Source organism: Brachypodium distachyon, chromosome 1 (genome assembly GCF_000005505.3).
Source record: "Brachypodium distachyon strain Bd21 chromosome 1, Brachypodium_distachyon_v3.0, whole genome shotgun sequence".
In the NCBI taxonomy this organism is placed as follows: Eukaryota; Viridiplantae; Streptophyta; class Magnoliopsida; order Poales; family Poaceae; genus Brachypodium; species Brachypodium distachyon.
This window is the reverse complement of record NC_016131.3, coordinates 26,860,373-26,875,015: the sequence shown is the minus strand read 5'-3', so window position 1 is coordinate 26,875,015 and position 14,643 is coordinate 26,860,373. Positions and strand designations below refer to the sequence as shown.

Here is a 14,643-nt window from a genome sequence, read left to right as displayed (position 1 = left end):
CTACGCCCAACAGAGATAGATTCCCGACGAGCCGCGCGACAGGCCCAGATGGTCTATCAGTGGCGGTTGCAGTGTGAGTATTAGTGGCGGTCAGTGCCCGACATTGATAGATTTACGGCACTGAAAAAAGTTTGTTTAATTTATTTAATTCCCAGGTTAATATACATAGCAATATACCAGAGTTATACACAGAAATCACACAGTTCATTCCAGAGCATATATATATATATATATATATATATATATATATATATATATATATATATATATATATATATATATATATATATATATATATATATATATATATATATATATATATATATCAGAACAGCATCCATATGCATAATAAAAACCTTCATGCAGCACTACATTGTTAAGGTTTAGAGACAACAAAAGCAAATCATCATATTACATGAATGGATTACAAAGTTTAAGCAAGATATGACCGAACAACAGGTCCTGCGTAGAAATCGCCCGCGTCATCAATCACCTCCCTCTTGATTACCTTGGCCATGTTCCTTTGGATGTTGTAGACAAACCAACCTGAATCGTGTATATCCCGCATCTCCTCATTCCATTTCTTGTGCAGCTCCTTCAATGACATCCTCCATGCGGGCTTGAAGTTGGTGATCCAATTCTCGATGTGGTGGGCGCAGTAGTAGCCGCAGTACACGGTGCCTCGAGGCTATTGCAGGCAGGGGAACCTATAATTGTGTTGGAACCTAGGCCTGCCAAAGGGAGGAAACCCGTCTTTCTTTGCTGAATCCCAAGCCGAATCGATCAGATTTCTGATGGGTCCCCAATGGCGTTGTGCTTCATCTTTGCCTTTTCAGAGTGAATCGAAGTATGCGACCGTGCCCCACGGTACACAAATGATTATTAGGATCCAATGTTCCCAATTTTGAAAAGAAACAAATAGTTATAGGCAAGGATAACAATGTAGTGGATCAACAAATAGATATATGTTATTAAATAAACTTACTCCAAATGGTAGGTTAAAAGGATGAAGTCGTGGTCTTGGTATTTCAGCATTGCTTACTGAAGGCACAATTGCGACATATCTCTTGAAACATCTTTATGCTCTCCAGGACCGATCATTTGGTAGGAAAATGGTAATGGGTCGAATACGACCACATCGTGCTTCTTTATCCGCATGGCCTCCCTTATGTAGTACACACACCACAGCCTTAGCAAGCTGTCGTCAAGCTTCTGGCGGTTGAAAAGGTGAAACATATCCACGAAATCCAGTGCGAAGGTGAAGGAACCTTTCTGCATGCCCCCCTCTACTGGGTTAAAGAAGCCATAGTCCTCTGGTACTAGAACGTTTAGTTGCTGGGCGTGTTGTGCAGAACCTCTCGATTGGCTCATATAAAACTCGTGAAGTTCTTGCATCTCTCGTGGCAAGCCACGAAGGTTATTGGGCCCTACCATCGGTCGTCCAGGGTAGTAAATGAGATATTTGTCCCCCATTCTACTCACGAGATAGGATCCATCATCCAATCTGGACCCATATTGAGGGAAGCGGTCCAAGCTTGAAATATCAGGCCTTGTTTCCCAATTCTCATCGACTTCTGGCACATGAAATGGATCCTTGCCCTTCTCCTCGGTGTCCTATCTGCAGCCCTTTCCCCTACTCCCTCTCTTTTTGTTGCCTCGCCTGCTTTTGAAAACTTTCATCTCCTCATCTTTGTAGACCTGGGGGATCTTGCGGCCAAACGCTGACTCTGCGGCCCCCAACAGTGATTCCATCTGAGGTGGAGGGAGGCTTGGTTGCCTAGAGGATAGGCGTGCTCTCTCATATGGCGGCGACACTTGAGTGTTTTTTGCGCCATTGACGTCAGCAGGGCACGAGTTTAATTCAGGGTCTTGGGAATCCGAGGAGTCAACAGGGGACGGCATACCTGGGGAATAGCCAAGAGGCAATGAAGAAGGAGCTCGCTTGTTTGAAAGAGCTGGAGACACACCTTTTCTCGTTGATGGAGATGGAGTAGGAGAAGGCATGCTCCGTGTCGCTACCAACCTCCTAGGCCATGCAATGAAGTTGCTCTCGCATGCGCCTAGAGTATCCACGTCTTCCTCTGGAGGATAAGGGACTATGTAGTGAACATGTTGCTCGACGACGGAGTTTACCTACACCTTCACGTGGTCATCAGGCATGACTATTCCATGCAAAAGCGCCGGTGTTTGTCTGGGCATCAAGATGCCGTGTGCGGCCACCTAAACCGTGCCATCCTTGTCCACAAGAATGCGGCAAGGGATGCCATCCTGCGCGTAACAATGTAACATTGTGTGAAAGCATGTTGAGCAATGAAATGAGTGAAGTAGGTAAGGCAAAGATGCTTACCGTGATGTTGTCGCTTGGACCCGGATTAGGTATTGGAACATCGGTAGTGGCAGACCCGGAAGCAACGCTACTGCTCCTCGGCGGACGTTGCAGACCCCGACTGCGTGTGGGGAGACCTTGAAGCAATAGACCCTGAATGCCTTGCGCACCGGACTTTTGCAGCACCGCATTAACGTCCACGCCACTTTCGTGTAAGCCATTGAGTAGCACAGAGAGAGCTTTCGCTGCGCCAACTGCTCCGGCCTCCTCCGCCCTTTCGAGTATATCATCGTTGTCTCAACACTTCCTTTTTCGGCACTTGGAATCATCCTTGGCGAAAAATTTCTTCCATGGTGCACCTTCTCCCTCCCCAAGTATATGGCCTATATGCTCGGGCATGTTTAAGCTATAGATCAGAGTCGACTCCCACCTCTTGCTATGGACCGAGTCGTTGGAGCCATCTGACATCTCCTTCTCCTTCCTCTGCTCGTAACCAATAGCTCGGTCCTGTAATAGTAAGACAAAGGTAAAGTGAGTATTGACGGTGTTATAGGAAGCTACACTATAACATGAGCACTTGTCATCATTGCCTTACCCAAACTTCTTGGAGGTCCTCTTGCATATCCTCTTGCCCCGCTCACTGTTCCTTTCTCATATGCATTCGCATGAAATCTTCAGTGCGTTGATGCTTAAGCTTCCCTTTCAAAGGAGGCACTATGCCATCTTTGGCCATCTGCGCGTCCTCCTTGTCCCAAACCTTCTTCTTGCCCTCTTTCCCACGACTTACGAGATGGTGGTTGTGCTTCTTCTTCTTGAGCATCTCAATATATTTCTCTTGCCTCGCAATGAAGTCCGGGTCCTTTGCTTCCTTCTTGAAAGATGCCCAATCTTTTGGGGTAATGGAAGGCCATTTTTCCTTAACCTTCTCGATGGGAACATCGAGCCCATGCTTTCTAGCAGTGGATTGCCAGTTACTTATGCCCCTACGCATTACTTGGTTGGCGGCTCTATGAACTTCTTTGACATGCTCGGGCTTAACCTTGAACCTAGCCCAGACATCCGTGAAGCAAAGTTCTTTTATCGTCTTAGGAACGGTGGTCCACTTGTGAACTATACGGCAATTTCGCCGGACAATGGCTCCTAGGGTGTTGCTGAAGGTATCAGCTGCCTTCTGAGGACTCAAAGGCCAGCCTCTAGCAGAAATCCTAGTGACAACATAGACATCGTCCTTCAAAATGTGGCTCCCTCACCTGGTAACCTTCTTTTCCTTACTAGCCGAGAGAGTAGGTTCTACTTCCCCATCAGTGGGTTGCGCTTCGTCACTTGGGTTTGAAGAGCCAACACCACTAAGTGATGAGCCCGAAGAAGAATATCCACTTGAATATCTCTCATTCAGACCTTCTTCCGGTTCCTAGCTGTGATCTTGCGGAGGTGCTTCTTGGCTGTGATCTTGCAGAGGTGCTTCTTGGCTGTGATCTTGCGGGGGTGATGCTTGAACAACTGGTTCTTCAACCATTGGGGTTGGTTTTCGATGGGTTTGTTTATTCCTAGTCATTTTGAGTACCTATATCATCAACGTAAACATATATAGTATATGGAAAATTTGGGCATAACTTAGTTGGGAAAATGAAAAAAATCGGCATGACCTATGCTATAAAACTAGCGATTTAGACTACGGAAATTTGTACCTGCATTGGAAAGCCCCCACCCTCAGATTTAATTACCCCCTCGGCACAATCTAAACTAGTTAGACAATATCCTATATGAAGCCCAGCAACTCATGCATCTACATGCAGGATACATAAAACTATGCAATGAATTTCCCAAAAGTAACCGAAACATTAGCAACTAATAGGTAACACTAGCAGACACATCCCCATGAAACCACACCGTGAAAACTACAGGGAAATTAGTGAAAGCATTAGCAACTAATAGGTAACACTAGCAGACACATCCCCATGAAACCACACCCAGAAAACTACAGGGAAATTAGTGAAAACATTAGCACATAGAGTCCCCCAATGTCGAACGAAAAATGAACTAATAGCACCTCACCTGCCAATCCCAGGGATTAATGAGGCACAGAAGCACAGAGCGGTCGGGGACGGGGTCAGGGAAGACGCGCAGGGTCGGGGACGGCGGCGGCGGTCGGGAACGGGGTCGGGGAAGACGCGCGGGGTCGGGGACGGCGGTCGGGGAAGACGCGTGGGGTCGGGGACGGCGGCGACGGTCGGGGACGGGGTCCGGGAAGACGGGCAGGGTCGGGGCCGGAAGACGGGCGGCGGTCGGGGCGGCGCGGCGGCAGGGCTACGCCGCTTAGGGTTAGGATGCGCCAGTTGCTAGTCTCGAATGAGACGCGTGGGCGACGAGTGGAAATTTTGGCTAAGTCCCGCGCCCTTTTATACTATCAGCCTATCAGTGTCGGTTCCTAAGGAAAACCCGCCACTGATAGTAAACATGCTATCAGTGGTTTACAGAAAACACGCCACTGATAGATGTTCTGCATTTCCTTCTTAAATTGCTAATATATTCTCTATTAATCCAAAAAATTATTGAATTGTACTTTTGGGTGTGTTTAGTCATGTTTCTATCCCAACCAAAAGATCAATCCCAAATTCAAAGTATAAACACATAATTGTATGATTTTCTGAGCCATTTTGTAGTAATTTAAATTTATAAAATTCATTTGACATCAGAAATAGCTCAAATTTGGTATGAAATCTCAATTTGTCCACTTGAACATACACAAAAAATTTTTGGAAAATAATAAGAAATTTAAGTACAAAATATGTTCAAATTGGAATCTCAGATTAAAAGTATACTAGATATTGACTCATAAGAGCTAAAGTTGAATGAAGTATGTGCTTCATTTCATATTTTCACACCAATTTTTTTGTGTAGTTACATTACTGTAATAATTGTTTCCATGCCAATTTTCAGAATATTTTGATCAAAAATGAATTTTATAAAGTAACCCTCAAAATCATACAAATATGTGTTTTTTTTGGAATTTTGGATTCATTTTTTGGTTCGGATAGAAACATGCCTAAACTCAAACAAAAGTACAGTCCATTCAGTTTTTGAGTGAATAGAGAATTAAATATGAATTTAACAAAACAATCCCAGAGATCTATCAGTGGCGGGTTTCGTTCTAGAAACCGCCACTGATAGGTCACCAAAAATTTCCAAAATCCTAAGTCCCGCAGGTCAGCTATCAGTGGCGTGCGGAGTAGTAAATCCGCCACTGATAGGTCACCAAATTTGCCCTTAATCCTGCAGTTCAGCTATCAGTGGCGTGCTCCATGGATTATCCGCCACTGATAGTGCTCTCACTTGCTGTTTATAATTGAATAAAGGCTAAACACAAACTTATATACTGCATTTGACACAGGACATATAACAAACATAAAAAATAGCTTAAAATTCGAATATGGTTCAAAATGAGTTGCTAACACATACATATATGCATGGTTTCCGACAAAATACACACATATAGGACATAAAACATAAAGAGATACAATTCTTTAACCATCTTTCCTACTCTTCTTCTTCACCCTCGTTCGGTACGTCAGTTTCTCACGGTGGGTTTTCCTGACGTATGCTCGTGTAGTTGCTTTCTCGTTACCGGTACTTTTCCACGCCCGTTTCCTCGTCTCGATCGTGCGTTCCGCCTCTTCGTCATCTGCAGCCGTCGTAGGATCATGGAAACCGTCATAGTCTTCTTGCGAAGTAACTCCGTCGACTCCCACGATGCTTCTCTTCCCTCTCCTTACGACTACACGGCTTTTATTTGACGGATCTACTATGAAAAATACTTGCTTGCATTGGTTCGCAAATACCCATGGTTCTTGGGTTGCTGGGATTGCTTCGACGTTAACTTGGTCACGAGGGATCTCAGGTGGTAGCATCATGGTTGTGAATCTATGGCCATCAGGTTTCACGTTCGTAGCCCATCTCACACGAAAAAGTGGGATCCTGGTGATGGAGTAGTCCAGGTCCCAGATCTCCTCAATCACTCCATAGAATGCTTTAGTCTTGGCTTGGCTATCAGTTGCAGTTTCGAAAACCAATACTACACTGCTATTTTGATATTGACTTTTACAATCCTGAGATTTTGTGTAGTACGTGTACCCGTTAATAGTGTAGGCTTTCCATGTGGCGACGTTATAAGTTGGTTCCCACGACAACCTTAGCATCGTCTTTTCATTTTCATCTACCGGCTCCCTCTCATACCAATACTCCTTTAGCCACTTAGCGAAATGTTTATTGTGCTCTCTATGGATCCAAATTTGTCCTCTAGTAGGGTTGTTGTTTTGAAGCTCTTGCATGTGCATTTCCTGGTAAGGCCAGACCGCATCAATGTGTTGAAGCACCACCAAATGTGCTCCGTTAAAGTCAGTTGCTCTCCTCTTTGATTGTACTTCGATATACTTCTGCCCAAAAAGTCCTTGGCCAGCTAGCTTGCCCTTGTGCCTTGATTCCGGCATGCCTATTGCTTTCTGATCCGCCAGCCAATTTGTGCAAAAATCGACGCACTCTTCTACCAGGTAGCCTTGGAAGATGGTCAGTTGCTCTCCTCTTTGATTGTACTTCGATATACTTCTGCCCAAAAAGTCCTTGGCCAGCTAGCTTGCCCTTGTGCCTTGATTCCGGCATGCCTATTGCTTTCTGATCCGCCAGCCAATCTGTGCAAAAATCGACGCACTCTTCTACCAGGTAGCCTTGGACGATGCTACCTTCAGGACGCCCTCGGTTACAAACATAGCGCTTCAAAATCCCGTTGTATCGTTCAGGCCCATACATGTTGTGCAAAAAAGATGGCCCTAGGCACAATATCTCGTCGACGATATGGACCATTAAATGGACCATGACATCGAAGAATGTCGGAGGGAAGTACTTCTCAAATTCACACAATATCTGTACCATCATAGGTTGCAGTAAGAGACAACACGGTAATTGACTTTTGCGAGATCGTGTCAAAAAAGTCACAAAGCTTCATCACAGTCTCTCTTACCCCATGCTCCATGGCACCCCTGATTGCAACTGGAGTAACTGCGTGATAATCACATGGCAGTCGTGAGACTTCATACCAACTAGCTTGTGACTCTTCTTGTCAACGAGCCGCTTGATGTTGGAGGAGTAGCTCGAAGGGACTTTGATGCCTCGAAAGCACTCGCACACTCTATGCAGCTCGTCCTTGGTCAGATTGTAACAAGCAGGATTAAAACGTGAAGTCACCGTCACGAAACCACTTTTGTCTTCCGGTGACTCTTCTTCTTCTGCCCACAGTTCTTTCCGTATCTTCAAAATTTCCAAGTCTTTCCTTGCCTTCGGTCCGTCTTTTGTCTTGTCAGGGATGTTCATCAGCAATCCCAACATGCTGTCACATACATTTTTCTCGACGTGCATCACATCAATGCTGTCGACATCGCAAGTGTGGCCAGTATGGCAGGCCCCAGAATATAGACCTCCTCTTCCACACGGAGGTGTCCGGGCCGTCCTTATCTTTGACATTTTCTGCTTTCCCAGGCCTAACCTCCAGATCGTTGACAATATCATAGATTTCAAAGCCAGACTTTTCCCTAGGTTTACCCTCGTGCTCTTCCTTTCCGTTGAAGCTCTCCGCATCAAGCCTCCACGGGTCTTTAGGGTGCAACCACCGTCGGTGTCCCATGTACACAATTTTGCGTGATGTGGGCAACATCTCCGATATTGTATTATCCGCGCACTTTGTACATGCCTTGTACCCTTTTGTGCACTGGCATGATGTATTATCGTTTGCTGGGTAGTCATGCACACAAGTCAGCAACGCTGCTCTAAGGGTGAAGTACTCCTCCCTGCGAGCGTCCCAAACCTTTCTACCTCTATTCCAAAGTTCAGCAAGCTCATCCTTCACTAGCTGAAGATAAACATTTAGGTCAGCTCCGGGTTGCTTTGGGCCTTGTATGAGCATACACAAGTGGACGTACTTCTTCTTCATGATTAACCATGAAGGAAGGTTGTACACAAATATGATCACTGGCCATGTGATGTGCGTGCTGCTCATGTTGCCGAATGGATTGATTCCATCAGTGCTCAGCCCTAGCCTTAGGTTCCTGGGATCACTGGCGAAATCTGGGAATTCCGCGTCCAAGGTCCTCCATTGAGCCGCATCGGCTGGGTGTTTGAGGATCCCAGCTTAAGTATTGTGTATACGGTACTCTCCATCTGGATCATACATCTTCACACGCGGATCGTGATAGACCAGTCTCACCGCATCCTTCAAGTTCTGAAACCAACGCTCAAACCGACTACCCATCGGAAGATACCAAACGATCTTCGCCGGCCGACCTTTCCCCAATTCTTCCTCATCGACTTCATCGTGATTGCCATCTTTCTTCTTGTATCGTGAAGTACCACATATTGGGCATTTGTCCTTGTTTTTGTGCGGTCCCGTGTATACAATGCAGTCCAGTGGACATGCATGATATTTCACAACGTCTAATCCAAGCGGGCAGGTAATCTTATTCGCCTCGTATGTGCTCTTAGGCAATTTGTTGCCCTCTGGAAAGACTGTAGCAAGGTAACTCAACATCTCCGTGAAGCCCTTCTCAGAAATCCCAGATTTTGCATTTATCCTAAGAAGTTCAAGTGTAACATCCCAATTTTTTCAAAACTCTTCATATGCATTGCATATCATAAGCATCAAGTCACCCTTGCATTTGATCACTTTCAAAACCCTAAAATTTGCCCAGAAAACTCTTCTGCAGAAACGCCTTTATTTGATTTTGGTCGTTGATCTTGCTTTTGAGTATTTGCATTTTAACCCATGAGGGTATTGTGATAAAAAGGGATTTAAAGCATATATAAAGCTATCCCATAGATTGGCTTTTGAAAGTATTTTGAAAGATAATTTGTTTCGATAGCCTAAGGGGCCTAAAAGCCATTTTATAGGCAAATGTATTTTTAAATATTTTATTTTGAGGAAATTCTTGTTCCAAAAGTTAGATCATATGAAAATATGATTTTAAAAATTTTGTTGCATTTTATTTGGATTGATTTGGAGCTTCGAGTCAATTTTGAGGTTCAAAAACAGAAAAGAGATAAAAGAAAAAGAAAAACCGAGGAAAACCGGCCGAACCGGACCGGACCGACTGGCTCAGCCCAGCCCAGCCGCCCGCTCCCACTGACCGGTGGGCCCCGCCACCCTTCTTCCCCAAACCGCCTACCCGAGAAGCCCGGCCACGCACGACTCCGAGTCGCTCACGATTCCGTTCCGATTTCTTTGCGCACGAACCACCAAATCCGAAACCCCGCGCGTCATATCGATGCCCCCGAACTCCTCTACCACTTCCCCAAACCCCACGATCAATTTCGCACCAGTTAGATATTAATTTCTCGCTGAAGTTCTTCACGGACGTCGCCGTTCTTCGCATTTTGCCGTCGTTCCGGTGAGCTTCCGCCCGCGTCCGCGCGCTGCTCCGCGCCCGGCAGCCCCGCGAGCCCGCCCGCGCGCACCGCCCGCCTCCGCCTCCCGCTTCGCTTGGCCGCGCCGCCCACACGACCCGTGCGCGCCGCTGGCCGCCCTCCGCGCGCCGTCGCCTGCCCGCGCGGCCCGCGCCGCCGGCCGGAACCCTAGCCCCGGGCCAATCCCGCCGTGCCACGTGGCAAGGCCTTTTATTTTATTTTAATTCGGCCGAATTAGATAATGCGATTTTGAAGAAAAGGCCCTGTAACTTCAAAGCCTCATATCTTTCAAACCGTTTGTCCAAAAATTGTGTTCCGCACCTTTCTGGAATCGTCACAACGTGTAGAATACTTTGGCACTGTTTAATTTCAGTTTTGAACAACTTAGACAGAAGCTATTTACAGAATGTTTGAATATGGTTTAAATTTCAAATGAATTGTTTCAAAATAGATTTGAGCATGTTATCTTGCTGTAAAAAAATTTAAACTTGTTCTCTGTCCATTAGGACCAGAAAAGAAATTATTTTGTGTATAATCATGGCATACAAGTTTAAATATTGCTCTATGTTGCAACAGCCGCACAATCTTTTGTTTTAAACCCTATCCATGTATCATGCATATAAATTACCACTTTGATGTTGTATAATCTGTCCAAACCATTTGAAAAAAATTTCAAAACAGAAACAAAACTTTTTACCTTGGAGGTAACCTTTGTGTGCATCATCATGGCATGGCTTTTGTATTGAATGTTGTGTTTATTGTGTGTATGTTTCTTTTATTTTAGATTGTGTGGAGTGTAATTCCTTGTTGTTGCGAAGAGTGCGAGAACTATCACAACCTTGGACAAGGCAAGTTCACTTTGATCATATCCCATTATTATTGTTGTTTTAAAATACTTATGCATTAGTGTTGTTGGTAGAGATGCATTGATAGGACTATTACTCGTACCTCTATGCTAGCTATAAATCCCAAGTAGTATAGTTTACCCTCGCCATTACCTTGCTCCCAATTGCCATCGATTGTAGTTGAATGCCGAGCTATGGTAGTATCGTGGGGGAAATAACTACATTATGATATTGTTATGCCTTTGGCTATATGAAATGTTTTTGTTAGATGTAAGGCAAAACAACTAATTCAATGAACCATCCTGGGTGGGCTGCTTTGAGGATTATGAGGATTAGCGGCGTCAAGTCCATTTCTATGGGTCCCTCTGAGTCGAGTTCCTGTGGATTCAGGAATGGATCGTCCATGGACGTCTCCCCCGTGGATTCGGGGAGCACCTACGTTGCAAATGTGGAATGCCACCTGGGACAATCGAGACTGGACTAGTTTCCTATTTAGCAGCTTCTAGTACAACCACAATGCTATATGGGCTCTGGCGAGACAAGAGTAAGTTGTATGAACCTAGACCCGAGGAATTGTACTGAGGTAGCCGTGTAGGGGGAGCGTGATTCTCTTGTGGTTTAGTGAATTACCTCTGAAAATCTCGTAATCGATGCCGTTGCTACTCTACCCTGAGGACAGCAAGGGATTAACACGTCGGTTTCTTGTGGAGAATGTGTACAAACTCTCAAGAGCGTCAAAACTAAGTACTTAGCCGTGTCCCCGGCAACGGACAATTTGAGCAACTAGATGTGGAGCTGTAAGGAAAGTCTCACTCATTCCAATTTCTTAAATAAAATGAATGGTTTGAACATGGTAGGAGCACTTGAAGAATCCACTTCAATGTACTCTAGGTTAATAGGAGCATGGGTGTGTCTACCCCGTGTCCAATAGTTAACATTATTATAACATTCCTTTGTAGTAGGGTAATTTATGTTCTGCTTCCACGCAAACAGCCTGAACTCCACCTTGCCAAATACTGCATATACTTGGTAGGTTCTATTATAACTCCTAGTGAATCTTGCCAATACATTCAATGTATTGACCCTAGTGGCTGCATCGTTTAATGATGCAGGAAGCTCCGACGTCGAGTAAGATGTACGTTCTGCTTGTTTGGGTTACGGGCCTACATTCCAACACGCTCTCACCGTGGTGTTGATGTGCCCTTGTATCTTTCGCTTTTCCGCTGCTAAACAGTTGTTTTATTTCCAGCTAACCCGTGAGGTTATGCGAGTTGTAAGTACTTTTAAATTCTGGATGATTCGTTGTAATATTCAGACCTTTGTTCTATGATATTACATCTTGAAATTGTGTGTGCTAGTGAGTCGATCCAGGGACTAGCACTAAAGCACAGAGATCGAACCCTTGTACGGGGGCGGTCGCTTCATCAAGTGTCACTTCTAGGACATTATTGTTGATGCCGGCATTGTCATACACTGGTGTGTTTGCGTTCTCGACTAGCTTCTGGAACTTCTTCTCATCTATGGCATTGTCGGGGTCCTTCAGTTGATTCTGTAAGTGCAAGTCATCTAGCATTTCCCCCATCCGACCACGCGGAGCTCCATCGACCGGTGTTTCTTCATCCATGGCGTCGTCACCACGATATTCTTCACCACTTTGGTCGAACTCTATGTGTTCTTCTTCAAAGCCACTACCCACTTCTACCGCAACCTCCCCATGCGAAGTCCAGCAAAAATAACCTTCTATGAATCCATTTGTTATTACGTACTTGCATCTCAACATCCACTGGCAGGTGCATCACTGTGTTACGACATCTGTCACATGGACAACACATCTTTACATTGCCCCTACTCTTCATATCAGCTACCGCGAAATCATAAAATGTGGCCCATTTTGCAACCCAAGAAGTCGACAATCTCTCCTCATACATCCAACCACGAAGAGACGAGCTAAGAAAACATAGAAGAAATTGAAGCAATTAGTCACAAATTACATCACCGGGTATGAATTGAAAACACATTGCATAGAGTAGGTGGAATGTGGCGGCGTGCTGCCCGGAATTTGACCGGCCTCAGTGTGGGCAGTGGGGAGGGCGTGGGGGCCAAATTAATGGGGATCGAGAGCCTGTACCGCCGCCGCTTGCTGCGAGAGAGAGCTAGAGGGGAGAGGAAGAAGATGGGGTAGAGAGAAGGGCAGGGGCCGGCCGGCCGGTGGCACCACCTGGGGGGCCGAGACCAGATCCAGGGGGAGAGAAGGGGGGGGGCAGAGGAAGAAGAAGGGGAGGAAGGAGAAGAGGAGGGCCGGGGGAGGAAGGAGAGGAGGATTATTACCTGGTGGTGGCCGGCGCCATTCCGCGGCAGAGCTCCGCCGTGGAGGAGGAGGATGGCGCCCGCAGCTGGTCAAGAAGACGCACAACGCACAACCAGCAGCGACCGCTGGGCCTATTTATATGGCCAACCTATCAGTGGCGGACAACAAGCAGAACCCGCCACTGATAATATCAAACCATCAGTGACGTTTTCAGATTTGAAACACGCCACTGATAAACCACCTATCAGTGTCAGTTGAAAATGGAAAACCGCCACTAATAACCACCGTCACTGATACCTGACTATCAGTGGCGGTTTCCTGGCCGACCACCACTAATGGATGACCCGCGGGACGAGACATGGACCATCGTCGGTCCATTAGTGGCGTGTTCTTTTGCACCCGCCACTGGTAGTTATCTATCAGTGTCGTGCCCTCTGCACACGACACTGATGGGGGTCGCGTATAGCCTGTTTTGTACTAGTGCTTTCACGCGAGATCAGATCCGGCGGGATTGTGATGAAGGCTAGGAATATACTGTATATACAGTACATAGCATACACCAAAAGCAGGTATATATTGTGTGAAAATAGAAATAGAGAGTGGGGTACGATGCATGAGCAGGAAGGCTCCAAAACAAGGGGAATCACGGGTTTGCGCTAGAGAACACGACCATAATCGAATTAAGGGGTACATGTACATGCATGTCGGACAGTCTTTCGCTGCCCACGGACGTCAGCAAATTTTAGGGCAACGTGCACGACCCTGCTCCACTAGACCTTGTCCCGATCCCGGCCGATTGGGTTAGGTTACAATGTTGTTAACATTGCAGATTGCACTACATATACCCGTTTAGGCCGCCAGTGCGTGTTGTGCGGCAGTGCTATATATGCGTATTTAATCCTTGGCTTAGCAGTAACAAAGACACAGCCGCGTAAGATAGCCCTAATTAAGATAATGGAGCTCAAGAGTGAGCAGGATGTTGAGCAAGAGGTAAACCTGGAGCTCACCCTGGCCCCGGCGGCGGCGCCGGAGCCCCGCGGCTTCTTCTTCTGCGTCTACTGCGACCGCAAGTTCCGCTGCTCGCAGGCGCTGGGCGGCCACCAGAACGGCCACAAGCTCGAGCGCAGCCTCGCCAAGCGCCGGCGGGAGATTGCCGCTGCCGCCGCGCGCGCGCACGGCATGGCGCGCATCAAGAGCAGCAGGAGCTCATCGGAGCATGGTTACGGAGCCATCGAGCGCGCCGACGAGCTGGACCTGTCTCTCAAGCTATGATCTCCATCTGGTAGCTGACTAATTCCTTCATCCCCACCTAGCTTAATTAGCTACCTGATCAAATAGGTTTGTATGTTTCGAGTCCATGTGTGTGTTCGATCGATTTATATGGTGTACGTGTTCTTCACTTCTTGTTCTTCTAGTTCAGTTTGTCTGATGGGGAGTTCCTGATTGGCCAGAATTATTTGGTGATTTAAATGGCACTAAGATTTGGTATGTTCTGTATTCCTTTCTTTCTTGTTTTGGAAAAATCCTAGCTTTTCAGACCAGCTTTATTAATTAGAAAGCTACCATGTTCTGTATTCTTCCATTTCTGATTTGCTGTGGTTCTCTGATTAGTTTCAAATTTCGGAAGTGTTGAAGAAGAAGAAGAGATTGTTTGGGGGCCCTTCTTCAAGATTCAAAATTGGGCATATCCCATGTGAGATTACTCTAGCTATTTCAGA

At 46.1% G+C, this 14,643-nt stretch overlaps 1 protein-coding gene across 1 annotated transcript; it reads left to right on the top strand.

Annotated features, from left to right (window-relative positions):
• The first annotated feature begins 13,694 nt into the window (after nucleotides 1–13,694).
• On the top strand, nucleotides 13,695–14,413 carry LOC100823722 (zinc finger protein 2). Its single transcript, XM_003560337.3, has one exon. It carries the CDS (start codon nucleotides 13,880–13,882, stop codon nucleotides 14,195–14,197), a length of 318 nt encoding a protein of 105 aa, XP_003560385.1. The 5' UTR covers nucleotides 13,695–13,879; the 3' UTR covers nucleotides 14,198–14,413.
• The last annotated feature ends 230 nt before the right edge of the window (nucleotides 14,414–14,643 follow it).

What these genes read in the sequence shown, in the direction of transcription:
- LOC100823722 (XM_003560337.3), top strand. Translation starts at nt 13,880, where the DNA reads ATGGAGCTCAAGAGTGAGCAGGATGTTGAGCAAGAGGTAAACCTGGAG.